General features: G+C 42.8%; 1 protein-coding gene across 3 annotated transcripts in view; it reads right to left on the bottom strand.

The window, feature by feature from the left end:
- RXRA (retinoid X receptor alpha) overlaps window positions 1-21,082 on the bottom strand; it is a 1,663,729-nt gene that overhangs the window by 220,029 nt on the left and 1,422,618 nt on the right. For all 3 annotated transcript variants that reach the window (XM_044058644.1, XM_044058646.1, XM_044058645.1), the window contains exon 6: window positions 8,245-8,424. In XM_044058644.1, coding sequence (XP_043914579.1) covers window positions 8,245-8,424 — 180 coding nt within the window. The remainder of the gene's footprint in view (window positions 1-8,244; window positions 8,425-21,082) is intronic.

The raw sequence follows: 21,082 nt of genomic DNA, 5'->3' as shown, positions 1-21,082 counted from the left end.
TTTGTGAGAATCCAGTACTCTGTAATACCTGTCAGGTTTATTGGGAGCAGGTGGGAGAAAGTCAGGGGCTAAGCTGGATTCATGGAAAACATCACCCATCACCTCTAAGATAGGGGGGATGGCCAAGGGTCTGTGGTGGGGCAGGTCTAGAAACTCTTAGTCTTTTCTTAGACTGAGGGAAGTCCTGGGATTCTTAGTAGAAATGTTCCCTGAGGGTGTGAAGGGTTTCTCCACAGGAAAGGTCTTCTGGTGAGGAGGCAGAAGGAATGGATTCCTCTGCATCTGAATCCTCATAAGCAGTCAGATGTTGTTGTTCCTCTTCAAAATCTGAATAATCAGATTCCTCAGAATCCTGTTCTGTCAGTATTTCAGGAGAAGGGTGTCTTTTCCTTTTAGAAGTTGTGGCCTGACTGCCCCTGATAAGGGAGATAAGATCCTCTGCCATTTTAAGCATTTGGGCTTGGGGTGGTGGAGGAGGAGTAAGATGGTGGCCTGAGGTAGATTTTCTAGGACTGCCTGGCTTCTGGGCCTAAGAGTATCCATCGTTCTGAGAGAAACGGTAGTCGGATGAGAAGACATTGTTTTTTGTCTAGATTCGGTAGTGCGAAAGGCCTCCTCAGAAGCCGGTGCCTGCGTCGCGGCTCCGGACCCAACTGAGGCAGAGACAACCAAAGGCTCTGTAGACTAAGGAGATTTCTGAGGCATACCGGACTCCAAAAGGGTCTCAGTAGACACCTGCGTAGATATTGTATCAGGCATCAGGGGCTGCAAAAATGCCTCACTGAATTCCGGAGAACTGACAGCCTGTTTAGCGGTAGAGTCGTCAGAAGGCTTAGCCTTGTGTGGTCTGAGTCTATCTTTATCTCTACATTTTTTTCGGAATGTCTCCGGATTGTTGGCTGACTGATGCCATTTCAGAATGCGAAGACAGAAGACGAAAATACCTTTCTACAATAAGAGCTCTACGATGAATGGTTCTCGCGTTAAAGACAGCACAGAACCAGCAATGGGGGACATCGTGGTCTGGGCCTAAACAAGTGACGCAGTATGAATGGAAGTCTCGGTGTGGGATCTGCTTTCCACAGGCGAGACAATTGTTAACTTTTTCAGACATCGGTTAGTGCAAGTAAAAAGGATCCTCCATGGGGTACTTAACTCTAGACGTTTTCAGGTGAAATTCTAACTCTGGTAGCAACCGACAGGCACACCTGTGAACTGCTTCTGCTACGGGCTCCACGGCAGGAAAGACTGATGTACTGGTGTCGGCGTCTTGCTTTACAGCACTGATGACCTGACGTCAGTCAACAAGCGACAGTGGCTGACACAGAAAAACATTGACTCTGGTATTCGGGCCAGCCGAGGGCTACCAAAGCAGGGATAACCCACAGGTGATGACCGCAACAGTGAAACACGAAGAAAATCAGCAGTACCACAAATGTGTCACATGACATTACCGCACTAGTGCTCGCAAATACACTTGTGATACACCCAAAAGAAAAAAAAAACAATGTGACCTTCCAGATGTCAGAGCAAATGAGCAGATGATAGACAAAGAAAGTTACCAGTTGATTACACTGTGACAACAATATATGTTATATAAACAAACAGATCAAGAAGGGTTGGGGTTGGAGAAGAATTGTGGAGAAATGTATTTCAGCCATGACTGTACCCCAGACAACCCATCTTCAACTAGCAGCACTAGTGTTGGATGGACTGGGTGGGAGAGGCTGGGAATGACCTACCCTCCTCAGCCTGCCCATTTCAGAAGGAAGAAAGTAGCTCAGCTTACTACATCAGTGACATATGGAGAAGTGTAGGAGTAATGCCAGCAGCAGGGAGACTAGTGGGCCTACCTTATAGAACAGTGATTTCCTTAGTCAGAGGGTTGCGCATGTATGACAGCTGGCATGCACTTCAAGAGGGCAGCAGTTGTGGAGTGTGCAAACTGTTCACAGGGTGAAAATAGGACAGTCCACAGAAGCAGCAGACTGGCCCACTCCCTAATACTGGACTTTTTTCATCCACTGTGGAATATACAAGCACAGGGCTGTCATAATAATGAATAAGTCAGCAGGGTGCAGGGAAAAGAGATCCAATAAATGGATCCTGCATAACCACAAAAAACCTGGCTTTGCTAGAAGTTAACAGTATAACAACATAAACTCTGTCGAAAGTTAGCTGACAATGGAAGGAGTTTATTAAAATGATTTACTAGAAGCCACTTTAAAAGTGACTAGTGAACAAATATTAAAATTCATTACTTATTCTCAATGCAGTTTGTATAAACTCAGTATTTTGTTTAACACTTTGTGAAGATGGAGTTACCATTACCTAAAAATGCCTTCCCTGCAGGGATTTCCTTAACTATGACCTCTTTGTCTTTACTGATATTACTAGCTGTCAGGTTCACAAATCTAACATATCATGCTACTTGTCAAAAAGAACACAGTCAGACATTTTTGTTTTTGCCATAACCAACACAAGGCTGTTTTCATGGAGGCTGGACAGAGAACCCCTTGAGCTATTATTCATTTAAAAAGACAGCAACACAAACAGGAAATGACAGTAAGTGAAATTGTTAGCATGTCTGAAAAAAATACAGTATCCCCAACATGTGTGTGTGTTTGTTAGGTTTGTGCACATTTTATATATGTGCAGCATTGTATGTCTCTCAGAATGAGAGAGATTCCCATGCTCAGTCTTAGCCCCACTTAAACTTAGGAATTTGTCCAGTCCTTATCTGAAAGCTAAGATGGAAGACAAATTAAACCTCCACTTCTTCCTGTAATTGTTGTGACACATCTTTGGTTTACAAACTTGAAGACTCTGGCAATCCATTTAGAAAGGCAGTATGTCTTACTACTAAAGTGTGTCCTTCTAATGACAAGTGTTTATTTACTGGCGATCACCACATCCCTCCAAAGCTAACCAAAAACCAGCAAAAGAACTTTCCAAAGGAAACATGCAGGAATTGTTTGGATTGTAATGGAGTGCAAAAAGAAATACTAAATCTTTGTCAGCTGGTGAGCTATAGCTCTCTTTCTCAGACCTAAAACTACACACACACACACACCTCCGTCACTTTCTTATTCCTCTTCTCCATGTGCTAATTCCCATTTAAAGAAACTTCTGAATAACAGCTGGAAGGGAATCCACATTTTGCCACAATCACATTAAAATCAAGCCTATTCTTCTAAAATTATTACTTTTGTTGCAGATACTGTTCAAATAGTCTGTGTGATAGATGTGCCTGTAAAAGAAAACAAATACTGCCATTTCCTTTTCAGAGCTGAGACTAAATCTCTGTTGAGTCGTGACCCAATTAAGTTTGGGTGCCATACATTTTTAGTGGCTCTTAAAAGACCTTTTCAGATATGTTAACTACCACTTTTTTCCCAAAGAAGTTCAAACCTTGTTGTGTCATTCCCATGACAACAAAATGGGTCTTTATCACTTCATTGAAGATGAAATTCCTTGAACCTCAGTTAATTGAACATTATTCAGCAAATGTTTTACACAGGAAACAGAATTAGTTGCCCACCACTTCGGCCATCACACACAGCATAGTATATCAAACCCACTAAGGTGGGGGGCTGTGCCCCCCAGACTCCCCCTACTTACATACACTAACTCAGAGATCAGACTACAGTGGGAAAAAGGGCAAATTTCCTACTGCTAGCCTCTTCTTCTTCTCTTTCGGCTGTTCCCGTTAGGGGTCACCACAGCAGATCATCTGCTTCCATTTCTTCCTGTTCTCTGCATATTGCTCTGTCACACCAACCACCTGCATGTCCTCGCTCACCACGTCCATAAACCTTATCTTAGGCCTTCCTCTTACCTGGCAGCTCCATCCTTAGCATCCTTTTCCCAACATACCCATCATCCCTCTTCAGCACATGTCCACACCAATGCAATCTCGCCTCTCTGACTTTGCCTCCAAACCGTCCAACCTGAGCTGACCCTCTAATATACAGATTCTTAATCCTGTCCATCCTTGTCACACCCAGTGCAAATCTTAACATCTTTAACGCTGCCACTTCCAGCTCTGACTCCTGCCTTTTTGTCAATGCCACCATCTCCAACCCATACAACGTAGCTGGTCTCACTACCCTCTTGTAGACCTTCCCTTTCACTCTTACTGTACCAGTCTGTCACAAATCACTCCTGACACTCTTCTCCACCCATTCCACCCTGCCTGTACTCTCTTCTTCACCTCTCTTCCACACTCACCATTATTCTGAACTGTTGATCCCAAGTACTTAAACTCATCCACCTTCAACTATACTGCCTGCATCCTCAGCATTCCTCTATCCTCCCTCTTATTCACACACCCATTCTGTCTTACTCCTGCTGACCTTCATTCCTCTCTAGAGCTTATCTCCACCTCTCCAGGGTCTCCTCAACCTGATCCCTACTCTCAGTACAGACCACATTGTATCAAATCAAAATTTCCTACTGCTAGCCAATTAACTCAATTTCCTGTATGAAACGTTTGCTGATGTGAATGTTCGCTGAATAATGTTTGGTGAACGGAGGTTCAAGGAATTTCATCTTCGAAGAAATATAGACCCGAAAAAATATAATGTTGTCATTTTTAGGACAAAAGCATGCTGTTGCCCAATCTAGTGATATAACATCATGTGGCAGGCCTGTCTGTGAGTAACCAACCATCATGAAACACACATAGCAATATTTTTCATCGTGCTTCAAAGACTTGAAAAAAATGTAAACACCACTGGTTAAAGAAATTAATTCCAGTGGAAGCATTTTTCCCTTTTAACTGTATTACAGAAAATAAACATTTCCATAATAACCCTGGGCCACTTCTTAGGCCATATAGGTATCAACAGATGAATTCACAGATATAGCAGTGTTGACGGTTGGCATAATGGTTAAAGTCTTATCATCAAGGTATCGGACTTAATTCTGACCTCTTCTTATTGGCTAGACTTGTAATAGTCTGCAGACTGACAGCCTAGTACTTACCTATCAGCCTAAACATAACGCAAGAGGCACTAGAACTACCCTGTGTTACGTTTCCTACAACATAAAACACTACAATATTGCAGTTTTACAACCACAATCACTTACAAAGAACATGCTCTCCCTATAGTTATAAACAGCACAACAAAACATGCCTTCTTTCTATATCCCCTACTTGTGACCATGTAGGAAACCCCTACATGTCCTTCAAGGATGCATCTGCAGTCCTAACAAATGGGTTGTCCTGTCGTCAGGCAGCCCTTCGGTCGGCCGGATTCCAAAGTCTGGGTCTGGCCTCGGCTGGTGCCGCACTTCACCCGACGTCATCTCTGCTGGTCTTCGGGTATAAAGGCATCAGACGACGCCATTTTCCTCAGTCTTTCTTGCCGCGTGGCGCCCGAAGCAGAAGCTGTTCGCAAGTGCCGGTCGGTCAGATCCAGAGATTATTACTACCGAATACTACTTCGAAGACTTCTAAAAAGCTAAGTACCCCGTTGGGGACTCTTTCTTGCCTCAGCCGATGTCAGAAAAAGTGAATAACTGTTTAACTTGTGGGAAACAAATACCTCATAAAGATTTCCACTCTTACTGCTTACCTTGTTTAGGCCCAGACCACGACGTAGCAGCCTGTTTAGCCTGTGCTTCTTTCAACCGACGAACGCTTAGGCGTCGGTCGGAGTTTGCTGAACAGTTTTTCGGCTCAGATTTTGCGTACATTATGCCGTCGGATCCTCCGACTTCGCAAATTGTTAAGAAACGCAAAGAAAAAGACCGACACTCGCGGTCCGCGGTTTCGGACGAAACCACGGTTAAGCAAACCGCGAAAACCCCTACAATTAATGATGAACTTGTAGTAGCAGTGGGAAAACAGAAATGGCACATTATCACTTAGACCCTCCAAAACTCTCATTACAGCATGCAAATGAATGACCTGTAGCTCTAACGCCATTTTACCTTACTGAATGTTGAACCAAAATGAAAAGCAACAGAAATATTTCAAACCACTGAATCTTAGAACAGTGAATGGTATCATAACGACAACAGTGGAGTTAATGTAGAATTGTGCTGGTAACCAAGTTCTTTATGCTTACTATATTATTCATGATCATCTACATTAAGCATTACTTGTATGCAGACCACATACATGTAAACGAAAAAGACAACATGGTCAAATATTCGTATTCTTAACTTTTACTGCAGAATACACAATATGTATTTACATATTGCAGTTTTAAGGTATGGTAGTGGAACTGTCTAATGTTCTCAGTCTTTTGGTATTCGTTTACCCTCCATGATATGAAAACAAGGCGAGTTGTATTGTCGACCTATGAATGTGACAGAAAGGCAGGGCTTCTACATAAGACTGCCAACATATTAAAATTCAGACTGTTACAAGAACTGTTCAGTTTTTGAGGCACAAACACAGGCTTAGCATGGAACCACCTCTTACTGTCATTGCAAGAGGGGCTTTGCTAAAGCTGCAAGTTTATAGAGGTTCTGTTACGTCATATCATTAGCTCTACATAGATAAGGCACCTGATAAAGATGCCACACCAGTACAAGTCATGTTGACATGTATAAGCTAATTTATCTAAAAGACCAAGGAGGAGTGATGCAGCTTACTTTTCCCATAATGCATTTTCTACAGGAGAGCTTGTGCACAGAGCATGCTTTCACAACAGATAGTACTACTGTGACACTAACACCAACAGTAAGTAATACAAAGTAGATCCCTGCCATCTATGAGTAGTGGGTCCTCCACTGCAACTCCTGATAAGGGCACCTTCTGTGTGGTGTCTACATGCCCTTATGTATCTGTGTGAGACTCTGTGGATGATTCAGTTTCCTTCTACATCTCAAAGACAACAGACTATCCTAAATTGTCAGTAGGGTGTGTGCTGGCATCCCACACTGGAGTGGTTTATTTACGTTGCACCTGTTGCCTGTCCTGGCAGGCTCCTCCTTTACTTCACACCTGAACAGGATAAGGCCAGTTATCAGAAAAAGCAGGAAAGTTTGAATAATACTACACAGTGAAACAAACCATGCATATGGCAGGTCACTGCCAGGTATGAAGTGAAAACATGCAGTGTCTTCCATTCCCCAGCATATTGTTCCACCTAATGAGCTGCTTGCTTACGTTAAATCACACCATCACTGGTGGCAGAGTCAGCAAACTGACATGGAAATAAATGACAGCTTGTGAAATTCAATGACAGAATACAGAGCAGGTTTACACAGTCTCTCATTAAGGTGGTGTCACCAGATGGAGATCCTTAGAGAAGAACTCAGGGCATGTCAATGTACAAATAATACATGCCATATACAATGTAGGTCACAACCTACCATAAATATAACATCTATAATAAACAAAGGATGGGATCTTGGAACCCACTATCCTGAAGGGGCTGTAATTTTTCTTGTTTGTGCAAATCAAACTCAAAAGAGGTTAGTAGCCAGCAGAAACACTAAATGATTCACAAATAGTATCAAAGCTACAAGCAGTGCTAACAACAGGCATACTTTTCTTACTGATGCAGGAATAATGGAGAGGGTTACCACACACTGGCACACAGATTGCCACATAGCCAAATGACATTTTTACGTGCCACTTGACCACACTGGTAATTTTAATCACAGTAAAATTTTGAATTTCCAAGTCCCAACTGGCATGCTATGTATGCAAAGTTCTACCACTTGCAATGGTGGGATAAACACCACTTTATGCCAAGCAACTGGATAAGCCTTCATTCTTTAAAAAAAAAAAAAAAGACTTTATGAATTGCAGCTTTTGCTTATCTTCTTTTTTTCTTTTTTGGGGGGGGGTGGGGTTGAAAGGTACGAAGAGAGGTTTGCTCCTCCGGTAGCCTCTGAGGTATTCTGTTTGGTCTCTTCTGTGTTTTTTTGTGAATGGGACACAGGTGCTATCATTCAAAAGGCTGGAGAGAAAAACTTACATTTTTCCTACAAAAAGTTGATATTTTTATTTGACTGGAGGTGTAAAATGGAATCATATTATACCCTATATGATGTTCTTTATGACAATTACAATATCCAGCAAGAATCAGTTTAGGCAATGCAGGAAAGTGGAACACGTCTTACATGGCTCTTGACCTCTTGGCCACAGAAGCAAACATCAGGAAAATAAGCATTATAACACCATTTATTAGTCAGCAACTTATAGAAACTGCATCAGTTCTAACGACAAAGCCTAAAATCTCCAGAGACATAACTACATGAAATCCCAGTCTTTTACCATACCTTCTCGTTTCATGCCCATGGCGAGACACTTCTGGTACCGGCAGTACTGACACCTGTTCCTTTGTCGTTTGTCGATCAAGCAGTCTTTGTTGTCCCTGCAGGTATAAGTGAGGTCTTTTCTCACAGTGCGCTTAAAGAAACCTTTGCAGCCTTCACAGCTGTACACACCATAGTGTTTACCTAGTAAATGCAAAAGAATGTATTTAAGGTAAAATGGCAAGTGGATAAAACATATGCGACAAACATTTTGAATTACAACACTGCACCTACCAATGATTATGGCTTCCTTTATGTTTCACTTTACCAAGACAAGAAACCACTGAGAACTACAGCCCATGGACATGCAGTTAATTAACTTTAATACATGAAACACTGTTGAAACACGATACGAAAATAAGAAAATGTTCCCCTTTGTCTAGAGGAATGACCATTACAGTTCTTCATTCCCTAGGGAGGCAGCCTGTCTGCAGGCTGTGGATGAAGAGAGATTCTAGGGGTCTGACAGGTCATGTTTCAAGCTATTTAGAAGGCATTCTGGGATATTATCAGAAAAGTACAGTTGTGTACACTTACCATAAATGTAGATGTTCGAGTGTATTCACTGTTGCAGTCATTACATTTGGGGTAATCTGCTAGCAGGTTGCCCTCATTTGGCCTGATTAAAGTCTTGGGTCCTGCGTTGGTTGCTGTCCCGTATTCCAGGACGTCAGGTCGTCAGTGGTATAAAACATGCAGCTGACGCCATTTTCATCAGTTTTTCTTGCCCCAGATGTCAGGTGCCCCCCAAATGGGGAGTAACATATATATATATATATATATATATATATATATATATATATATATATATATATATATATATATATATATATTTGAGCATAGCAAAAGAAAGAAGAGGTATAAAAAGAGAAAAATAGGGGGCTGGCGGGTGGGTAACCTGGACTGCAACAGTGAATACACTCAACATCTACATTTATGGTAAGTGTACACAACTGTACTATGTTCTTCGTGTTTCACTGTTGCAGTCATTACATTTGGGTAGAATCCCAAAGCTATGGTTGGGAGGATGGCATTACACAGCATTAGGAGCAGCTATCAGGCCCTGCAGGACAGCAGTGGCAAAGCCTGCTCTGGATTTAGAGAAGAGAGGTAAATGGTAATGTTTGGTGAACGTATGAACTGAGCTCCAGGTAGCAGCTTCTAGAATGTCTCTGGAAGGAACCCCTCTGAGAAAGGCTGCAGAAGTAGATGCAGCCCTGGTGGAATGGGATCTGATCTCCTTGGGGACAGGTTTACCATGATGCATGTAGCAGAAATGAATACAATGGCTTATCCATTTTGAAATAGTCTGCTTTGAAATAGCCTTTCCCTCTGCCCCCGCAGCAAATGCCACCAGTAGTTGCTCAGATTTTCTTGGAGATTTTGTTCTGTTTAAGTAGAATCTTAGCTGTGTGTACATCTAATGAATGCAGAATCTGCTCCCCCTTGTTCTGCGGATTTGGGAAAAAAGTTGGCAGATGACTGGTCTGATTAAGAGCCACATTAGATACCACTTTAGGCATAAAGGATGGATTGGTCCTGAGCACCACTCTGTCCGGGTAGAAATAATAAAAAGGCTCCACTGCCATGAGAGCCTGTAGTTCTGAGATCCTTCTAGCTGAAGTGACTGCTAAAAGAAAATCTGTCTTCCAAGAGAGAAAATTTATGTCTGCAGTAGCAGCTGGCTCAAAGGGAGATAGGGTGAGCTTTTCCAACACAAAATTGAGGTCCCATTCAGGAGTAAGTGCTCTCCTGGGAGGTCTTAAATTGTTGGCCCCTCTGAGATACTGCTTTAGCAGGGGATGAGTAAAGAGGGGAGGCTCTGTGTTATAATGAGTTGAAATGGCAGAGGCATGGATTTTTATGGAAGAGAAAGATAGGCCCTTGTGAAGCATCTCAGTTAAATATTGCAGAATCTGAGGAATATGGGGCATTGCTGTGCTTATTCCTTGTGCCTGGTTCCAGGCACAGAATCTTTTCCATTTATCAGCATAAGATTTTCTAGTACTAAGCCTTCTAGCCTCCAAAATGACATCCATCACAGGTTTGCTGAGAGATGTAACTGGTGGAATTAGTTGATTAGCCATGCTGCAAGATTCAGAGTTTGGAGCAGAGTGTGCAGAAGTTGATAGTTCTGCTGAGACAGTAGATAAGGTGTCTGAGGCAGGTACCATGGAGTAAGGTGTGACATATTGCATAGGAGCGGGTACCAGTGTTGGCGAGGCCAGTCTGGAGCAATCAGAATTATTTTTGGTTTTTCCTGTCTGACTTTTAGTAATACCTTGGAGAGCAAAGGCAGAGGGGGAAAGGCATAGACTGATAGGTTTTTCCGGCTGAAGGATAGAGCATCCACTTTCCAAGCTTTTTTTGTGATGGATTCTTCTGCAGAATTTGTCCAACTGATAGTTTTGGGGTGAGGCAAAATGATCTATGTCTGGGCTCCCCAATTTGCGTGTCAACATGCTGAAGATTTGTGGATCCAGTTTCCATTTGTGTGGGTCCATAAGAATTCTGCTTAGTTCGTCTGCCAGAGTATTTTGCTTTCCTGGCAGGAATTGAGCTTGTAGGTAAGTCAAGGCTGTGTTCCACAAAGCCATGGCTAGTCTGCAAAGAGGGGAGGAATGGGTACCCCCCTGCTTGTTTATGTACCACATGACTGTGGTGTTGTCCATCTTTATCAGTAGTTATCCTGGATGAAGAAAGTCCTTGAAGGCTGTCAGAGCATTCTGTACAGCTAGCATCTCTTTCTGGTTGATACGCAGGTGCATTTGATTTGGGCTCCACTCACCCTGAATGCATCTCCCTGCCAGATGTGCCCCCCAAGCATAATCTGATGCATCTGCAGTCAGGGTTTGGGTGGCAAAGGGTGGAATGAATGACAGTCCCTTGTTTTGGTGACAGGCCTCTGCCTACCACAGGAACTCTTGCTGCAGGCAAGGAATGATAAAAAACATTGTTTCCAGGTTGTGACAATGTTGACTTCATAAACTTTTTAGGTACCATTGAAGTTTCTTCATATGCAGTCTTGCATATGGAATTAGTAGAATGCAGGAAGCCATGAACCCCAAGGCCTGCAGAATTTGTCTTGCAGATAACTGGGTTTTTGTGGCCACTTGTTTGAAGTAAGTCATCAATTGGATTTGTATTTCTGGCTTGAGGTAATTCATCTGGGCAGCTGTATTCAAACTTGCACCCAGGAATGTAATTATTTGAAAGGGTACCAGTTGTGATTTCTTTTCGTTTATGGTGTACCCTAGGCAAGTTAGAAGCCTTTTTACAAACGCCAGATGCCGTAGAAGAGTGTCCTTGTTTTCTGCCTGAGTTAGACAATCGTCCAGATAAAGATAAATTGGAATGTTTCTTTGTCTGCAAAATGCAATTACTGGTGCCAGGTACTTTGTGAAGACCCTGGGTGCAGTAGATAAGCCAAAGGGCAGTGCAGAGAACTGGTAATGCAAATAGCCTGCTTTGAAGTGGAGGTATCTTCTGCAAGATTCCCTGATTGGGATATGCAGGCAAGCCTCTTTTAAGTCTAGAGTTACCAACCAGACATCCTTGCCTAGCATAGGGAGTAACAGTTGCAGAGTCAGCATCTTGAATTTTGGAACGTCCAAGAATGTATTTAGAATGAATACGTCCAGAATTGGATGCCATGATTTGTCTTTTCTGGGTACCAAGAAAAGTCTTGAATAAAAACCTTGTCCCTTTTCCTTTTCTGGTACTGGTTGAATAGCCCCCATATTCATGAGGGACATAACTTTGATTTGGAGGCAGAACTGGCCATCCGTTTGGGATTGGCAATGTGTGGAAATGAAATCTTTATCCCTGGGATACTAAATTTAAAACCCACTTGTCCTGGGTAATTAGATGCCAATTTTGTGCATGAAGTGCTAGTTTCCCCCCCAAAGGGGCTGCCAAAAGATAAGTGCTTGGAAATGGCAGAGGAAAGTAACTGAGACTGTTTACCGTAGGGAGGTGCCTTGCTATTTCCAGATTTGGAGGTGGAGGCACCCCATTGTTTTGTTCTGTAAGTTCCTTGTGATTGAAACCTGGAGCCTTTGGAATGTCTGGGTTTGACCTGAGCGGCTTTGGTGGGTACTGGAAAGGACCAATTCTTAGTAGGCCAGTGCCTACTGAACCTGGGTGGCTGCACTTGTAGGAAATCTCTTACAGTTTGCATAGATTTAGCTTTGTCTTCCATCTTTTTCAAAACTTCTTCTGCCTTATTACCAAACAGACTGTCCTGTTGTAAAGGAGCATCCAACAATTTTGCTTTAACATGATCAGGCAGATTTTGGTCCTTGAGCCAAGCATGCCTTCTTATCACAGATCCAGTTACAGCGGCCTCGCAAGAGGCCTCCAAGGAATCAAAACCACATTGCAAAGTATGCTTTCCAACTTGTTCAGCTGAATGCAATAAATCATGTAACTATTTTCCACACAGTCAGAAATCAACATCATTTTCTGTTTAAGTAAGCCCATGACATGTTCCAGCTTAAAGCCCTGATTGCCAAGGTTGCAGAAGTGTAAACCTTCTTACCCCATCTATCCAGCGCCCTAGAGTCTCTATCAGAAGGGGTAGGATTTTTAGCAGTAGAAGCCTTAACACCCTTGGGACCCTGAGAAATGGTTTCAGGGTCAGCAGCAGGGTTTTTAAAAAGGAATTTGTGGGAGTCAGGAACCCTGTAATATCTGTATGGCTTACTAGGAGCCGGAGGCAGGGAATCGGGAGCTATGCTGGATTCTGAGAAAACATCAACAACAACGTCTAGAACAGGAGGTATAGCCAAAGGCCTATGCTGAGGAAGGAGGAAATCCCAAAGCCTCTTTTTTGATTCTGAAAAATCCTGACTCTCCCGATGAAAATGTTCCCTTAAGGTATGCAAAGTTTCTCCAAAAGAAAAATCCTCAGGAGGAGGAGGATTCTTCTGCATCAGAGTCCTCATAAGGTGGAATAGATAATTCCTGATCATAAGAGGAATCAGAAGAAATGGAAACCTGATCTGAAGATTCATAATCAGTGCCTTGCCTAGGCCTCTTAGCAGGATGGGGTTGGGAACCCCTGATCAAGGTAATTAAATCCTCAGCCATTTTGATCATTTGTTTTTTTAGGCATAGGGGCCTGTACATGTGGCCTAAGCGTCAGTTTTTTAGACACAGAAGTTGATTTTGGCCTAGGTTTTGAAGATGGCGTCAGTTTAATATACAAATCTTTAGGCCTGAAAACACCCTCAGAAGCCGGTGCCTGCTCAGCGGCTCCAGACCCATCTAAGGTAGAAACATCCTTGGGTTCTGTCTCGTGGCATACCGGACTCCAAATGGGTCTCGGTAGAGGCCTGCGAATCAAAAGTAGCGGGTATCAGGGGCTGTGAAAGCGCCTCACTGAGTACCAGCGACTGGCTTAGGAGAAGCTTTGCTGTCGGTTTTGGACCTCGACAGTCTGTCTCTTTTTCTTTGCGTTTTTTTGTGTATTCCGGTAGTCGGATTGCTAACCGACGACATTTCTGGATAGTTAAATCTTGAGCCAAAATATTTAGATGCAAAAACATACAGACGCTTAATAGTGCGTTGATTAAATTCAGCACAAAACCGACAGCAAGGCAAGTTGTGGTCAGGGCCTAGGCAAGAAATGCAGTACAAATGAAAATCCTTATGAGGTATTTGCTTTCCACAAGTAATACAATTATTAACTTTTACTGACATCGGTAAGGAGCAAGAAAAAGTTTCCCTAATGGGGTACTTAGCTTTAGGTTGAAGACTTCAGTTCTGAAACTCGAAAACGAAAATTTCAGGAGTCAGCCGACCGGCACTTGCAAACTGCTTCGGGCACCACGCGGCAAGAAAGACCGATGAAAATGGCGTTGGCTGCATGTTTTATATTCCTGACGAACTGACGTCATGGAAGAAGGGACAGTAACCGACGCAGGACCCAAGACTTTGTTGATCAGGCGACTGAGGGCAACCTGCCAGCAGATTACCCCAAATGTAATGACTGCAACAGTGAAACACGAAGAACATCCATGCATGTATGTAGTGTTTTTTTAGCTTTGGAGAATGCAGTGAGGACTCCATCAGTGATAGTTGGGAGGGTAAAACGAGATAAATTTATCAGCCAGCAAATTTGCGATATCCTCTGGTTCAGAGTAAAGAGAATTTCATTTACTATTAGTTCAGCCCACTCTGTTGGATGCCCCCCCTTAAGGCTGTGTACATAAATGAAAAATGCCTTATGGTTTTCCTTAGGCTGGGAGGCTATTGTTTACCATGAAGTGGGCTTTGGCGGACTTGCTTAGTCTACAGAGTTTGTTATTGAGACTGATGGAGTTCGTTGCCTGTTGACCATAGACCTTCCTATTTCTGAACAGGATTTTCTTTTGTTGTACAAGCTATTTATTGATTTCAGTTTGACACTGCTAATTCTATGCCGTTATTTACATGCTTGTACAGGGTTACTGTAAATACTTCCTCACAGGTCGCAGTGTTCTCTAAGGTTTGGGGGAGTGTGGGGCTTGCAATTTAGCTCTGCTTAATAAGAGATATAGTTAGCCTTGTAAAAGCTCGTAAAGGGTTTGAGGTTTGCTAGAAGTTCAGGCTTTATATTTATTTCAAGGGTGATCGCTCTGTGATCTGATCTTACAATTGAGGACATTACACTACTTGAGAGCAACATTCCTTCATATTTGTAAGTACCAGTTACTGGATATTTGATTTAATTGTGCAGACTAACTGTCCCATGTGTTAGAATTGACAAAAATCTGGAAGCTTTAAGCCTATGTGTTAGTGGTTATGTATGTATCCCAGTTTAAAGTGTTATAACTGAAATCACCCATGAATATGGTGCTGGGCTGAATGGTGAATGATTCAAGTACATGCAAGAGCCAGAAACACAGGTTCAAACTAATAAATTTACAATTCTCAAAAAGAATTACCTTCTGGGACTGAAAATGTATTGGCACACTGAGCATTTAAGAAAAGGAGAAGCAATCATGGAAAGGAACTAAACTACATAAGTCATCAACAAGACACAAGGCATGACCAAGGGAATCCCAGAAAAGATGGCCAGTGAAGCCATTCCTTCTCTTTCAAAGAAGAATGCAAGCGAGATAAAACGATGCACAAGCATCCAAAAACATATATAAATAGATAACACAGATAGACAGATGGATGTCCAGGCTTCCATTCAAGCAACCACACAAAAAGTCCTCACTTAAAAGACTTTTTCTAACTGGGGCACTGAAGAGGTTGAACTCTAGACAAGTAGGACTACTTTAAAGGCTGACAAGAACATGAGTAAAGACTAACATAGTAGTTTAACAGTCTACAGGAGATAAAGGTATTGATTTTTTCTATAACAGTAAGAATGTGGGTGGTTGATAGACTGGTTGAAGATTATAGGTCAGATGAAAAATGCAACAGGTTTATGCACTTGCTTCTCTTATTATAGCGACAAATATATAACATTATATCATCAGGTATTGGCCTATCTGAGCTGGGAAGCACACAAAAGGGCCCCAAGTTGAGCTGTTTTATTAGCCAGAGGGCTCAGTCAGTTTTCGGCATTTCCAGTGCTGGTATAAATTTGGCACATTTGCACGGAGTTTGTCGCTATGCCAGTGCCCTGTACAGATACAAACATCTAGAAACATTGCTTATTTTCATCATAATGTGAAAGTTTACTGTGCTAGTTACCTTACTATAGCACCCAGGACATCTGCTGCTCAGAGAGCAACTGATTTGGCACTGGGCAGCATTGCTGGTTAAGTTAGTTGCAAGATTACACCACGTAACACTTCCCTCATCCATTTGCAAATAACCTCCACTCCTATTCCTTTCAAGTACACATTAGGACCTACAACTATGCATGGGCAATTTCCTGCTATCTCTGCGTCCAGCTTGGTGGACATGGGTATCCTCAGGCAATGTAACAATTGCCTTATGTACACTCACAACCACTTAACTCTCGAACAGACAATTACAGGATGAGAGAACTGTAGTTGCACAGACATTGGAGGCTAAACTCTCACATACAGACACAAAAGGCAACAGACAGACTGCCAAGTGACTCACACACCACACTATTCAGCACACCCATAGAGGAGGGCATACATACACACACCCACATACTCGCATGTAACTTACCCAAACCTCAAAGGCCTCACAGGTGCAATCCTCAGACACTGTGCATGTACACAAACAAGAGAATTCCCATCACAACACACAAAGCCACATCTCACTGCGCCTCACTTACCAAGCCCATAACTTGAAACGCAATATTCTGGTCAATATAGGCTAGATACAGAGAAGGTTACGGTTAGTTGCCTGTCAGGGACCAGGATTTGTCAAATCACACAAACACTCATGTCACTTATCCCCTAAGTACCAAAATGATTAAAAGTCCACATGGGCATGAAGGAACTCAGACGTACCACCTTGGATTATATGAAGAGAGACATGATTGAGCTCTCAGAATATGTACTACTTAAGCCGCTGAAAACAGACTGAGGTAAGAATAGTCTCCAAAGCTAAGTATAACCATAAGGTATTTTTCAGTTATGTCCGCAGTCTTATGGGCAACACCCAACAATGTGCACAATTAGATGCAGATGACATCATCTATACTCAGCCAGAAGGCACAGCAAATCTGTTGGCCAACAAATTCAGCTCTCATTTCACCTCCCCATCACCCCCAGTTCTCCCCCGCAAAAAAAAAAAAAAAAAAACATCCACTACTCCACCACCAATTATCATCAAAGAACAGGATGCCATTGAGCTCTCTAAAGCTAAAAACATGCCTTCATTGGGGCCTGAAAATATGCCAGGTTGCCTCTTAAACAGCTTAAATCAGGACTTAGACCTATTAGGATCTCTGTTTAACCACAGCCTCTGCACTGACTTTGTTCCGCTAGAATGGAGGACAACAACAGTCATCCCTCTGCATAAAGGGGAACCATATACTGACCCGGGAAATTACAGACCCATAAGTTTGACCAGTCTTATATGCAAGCCATGAAGAGAGTTAATCATGGACCTGATAAATAATGACATATGAGACCTCCAAAAACTGGACCTGACCCAATTCGGCTTTGTCAAGGGCAGGTCATGCCTACTGAACCTGGTGGATTTCTTTTGAAAAAGTCACCAAGGCCATGGATGAGGGTAAAACAGTACATACCACCTACCTCAACCTGGCCAAGGCATCCGATACAATTTCCCACTCAAGTATTATAAATAAATTCACAAAACTGGGCATAAATCCCTATATGTCACCACATGGATGAGCCAGTTGGCTCACAGACAGAATACACATGGTTAAAGTGGGTGAATCCAGATCCAGCAAGAGGCCAATTACTAGTGTGCCACAGGGCTCAGTACTGAGATCACTCCAGTTCAAAACATACTCCTCTGAAGTCAAGGCTAATGCAGAAGACCTCTGGATGACAAAGTTTGCTGACAACTGCAAGCTGAAGGCAATCACTGCATCCCTCAATGATGCAGATATCCTTCAGGAGGGTCTAGATCAGACAAATGATTGGTGCCAAAACCATGGCCCAAAATTAATTGCAAAAAAAAAAAAAAAAGCATCATACCCTTTGGGAAGTCAAATACACCTTATATCATATAACATCAATAGCACACCCATTAGAGTGGACTCAGAGGTGAGAGATCTAGGTACACAGATAGACAACCTGAACTTTGACCACCATGTACCCACAGTGGTGAGGAAATCCTTTTATGCGGCAAAACTTTTTAAGTAAAGGTATGGCTTCCACATCAAAGGAAATTACAGCCTCGCTGTACTCATCTCTCAGACTAACAATTAAGTACAATGTGCCACTTGGCATGTACTTGACTAGGCACTTACAGCAGCTGCAGTGACTTTTGAGGTTCCTCACAAAGAAAATAGACAAACTATGCAGACAGACTGTATTATGCCTGACCTGCAAGGCACTCACAGATCCAGTTCTGATGGAACTGCTATACATCTGCAAGTCAAACAGCGCAAGGGTAATGCAATCTGGGGATCTAAATTTAGTCAGTGACTCAAACAAAACATGCGTCTCAGAGATTGCCCCTTCTTTGGAACAGGCTTCCTATTCACATTAAGCAGAGCCCTTCCCTGGCCCTTTTCAAACACAGTTTGGATCAATGGATGGAAAATTGCAAATTCACACCTGGAATAGTGCCCATGTCACCTATGAACAGGGGCAATAGTACAGTTGTATAAAATCGTATCATAACACTAGATTTCCTTCTCTTCACTGTTGCAGTATTCGTAACATGAGGGATCCCCTGCCAAGGGTAGTCCGATATCGGGCCAGTATGCCAAAACCTTTAGGTTGTTAATGATGCACGACATATGCTCTCAGTAATAGGAGTAAGAGCATAAAGGTGATGTCTGGAAGTATCATCCTCAGAACTGAGAGCCGCAGGAAGAATGCCAGCTCTAGAAAACCAGAGGGTAACATACACATCCAGAGGGACAACAGATCAGGGGGGAGGAGGGGGTGAATAATGCAACAGTGAAGAGGAGGACATCTACTGTTATGACAAGATTTTACACAACTGTACTATGTCCTTCCGTTTCACTGTTGCAGTATTCATAATATGAAAGACTGCAGTACCTCTGGAAGAAGATATGGAGAAGGAATGCTCAGCAGACCCTTCTAGGAACCCATGAAAATGGCACCAGCAAAACCACCTCTAGCCCTGGACATGATATGACATCCAACTTGTAGTGCCTGGCAAAGAAGACCAGGTAGCTGCCTCAAGAATAGAATACCCAAACCATTGAAAAAAGCACCAGAAGAAGCCACAGCCCTAGCAGAGTGAGCCTTGACCATAGAAAGAAGGCTCTTACCATGATAAGAATAACAAAAGGAAATGGCTTTAGAAATCCAAGAGGAAATCATCTGCTTGGAAAGCGCAAAACCTAATGACCTAAGATAAAAAGAATCAAAAGCTGATAAGATTTTCAAAAAGCTTTAGTTTTGTCCAAATAAAATCCAAGTTGTCTATGCACATCCAAAGTGGAACGCCTTCTCACTAGCAGAATGCGGTGAAGGGGAAAAAGTGGGTAAATTAATAGACTGATTAAGATTCAGCTCATTCGCCGCCCTAGGCATAAAAGGAGGACTGGAACAAGGGAACACACTGTCCTTATGAAAAACTAAGAGCTTGAAGTTCAGACAACCGTCTAGAAGAAGTAAAGGCTAACAAAATAAGTCTTCAAAGGACAATGTTGTAAGGAAGTTGAAGTTGCAGGCTCAAAAGGAGACTGAGTCAATTTCTCCAAAACAAAATTAAGACCCCAGGAAGCAAGAACAGGTTTCCTGGGAAGTCTAATATGAAGGACGCCTTTAAGAAATTGTTTGGCCTCGAACATACAGGCCAAAGGAGGAGCCAAAGTCAGACGAGCAGAAATAGCTGAGAGGTGGGCTTTAACAGCAGAATACGCCAACCCAGCATTGAGCAATTCACACAAATATGACAGAACCAGAGGAACATCCAGAGTAAGTGGGTCCAGTTAGGATTTCCTAGTAGTGAGTTTCCTGACCTCCTGCAGAATCTAAAGCATGTCCGCAGAAAACAGGTCCCAATAGGGAATCAAAATCCTATCAACAGTGTCAGTTGAAGAGTGGACAGGTAGGGGGTGGATGAGTGATCACTTGTCTTGTGTGAGAAGATCTACCCTGTGAAGTAACTTGTGATGACTGCCTTTGGCTAATTGCAGAAAATGATGGAGCCGATATGTTTGGGCTAAAATGAAGTGACCAGCAAGAGTTTGGGGAGCACTCTGTTTTATCTTGCACAGGACTTTTGGAATAAGAAGAAGGGGAGGGAAGGCATAAAGAAACATCCTCTTCCATGAAAAAGATAGGGAGTCCACCTTCCAGGCCAGAGGACATGGAATCCTAGCACAAAATTGAGGAAGTTGCCTGTTCAGAGGGGAGGCAAACAGATCTACTTGAGGAATGCTCACTAGTGGATAATGTCCAGAAGCACAGCCATGTGAGGCATCCACTTATGGGACTGTGTTATGGACCTTGCGCTCAGGGAGTCTGCCACAAAATTCTGCCCTCAATGAATGTACACCACCTGAAGTGTCATTTGGTGCTGAATCTCTAGTTCCTAAGCTTGGAGTGCCAATCTGCAGAGAAGATATGACCTTGTCCATCCTTGTATGTTAATGTACCACATCACTGTGGTGTTGTCTGTAAAGATCTTTAGGGGCCCTGGAGAAAACAGGGAATAGAAAGTAGTTAGGGCCAACAGAAGAGCTCTCATCTCCTTGACATTGATGTGTTCCTTCTGTTGCTGATGAGACCAAAGGCCTTTCACCTTTAGGTTTCTGAAGGAAGCCTCCCAACCACCGTCTGAGGCATCTGTGAATAGCTCCTGATAGGAAAGCGGGGGTGGAATGGGAAGCCCTGGATTCAAAGTCAGTAGTCAGGTGGTGAATCTGTCACTGAAATTCCAACTTGAGACATGACATAGAAGAGGAGGAATAGGAAATTCTATAGGATGAGAATGCTGAAGCCAAACTGACTTTAGATACCACTGAAACTTTCTCATGTGCAATCTGACACAGGGAAGCATAGGGATGGTGGATGCCATGAATCCCAGAGCCCTCAGAAATTCCCTGGCTGAAATAAAGGCCAGAGGAAGAAGATGCTGAAAATAAGGAACTCTTAGTGTCAAAACCTTGGGAGGAGGCAGGAATGGTAGCATAGGAACAGCCTGTATCCTGCATCCCAGAAAAGCATGATCCCATAATGGAGACAGAAAGGACTTTTGAAAATTT

The sequence above is a fragment of the Protopterus annectens genome, chromosome 16.part0 (assembly GCF_019279795.1).
Source record: "Protopterus annectens isolate FY-2018-M chromosome 16.part0, PAN1.0, whole genome shotgun sequence".
NCBI classification, from domain to species: Eukaryota; Metazoa; Chordata; order Ceratodontiformes; family Protopteridae; genus Protopterus; species Protopterus annectens.
This window is presented reverse-complemented; position numbering and strand designations above follow the sequence as displayed.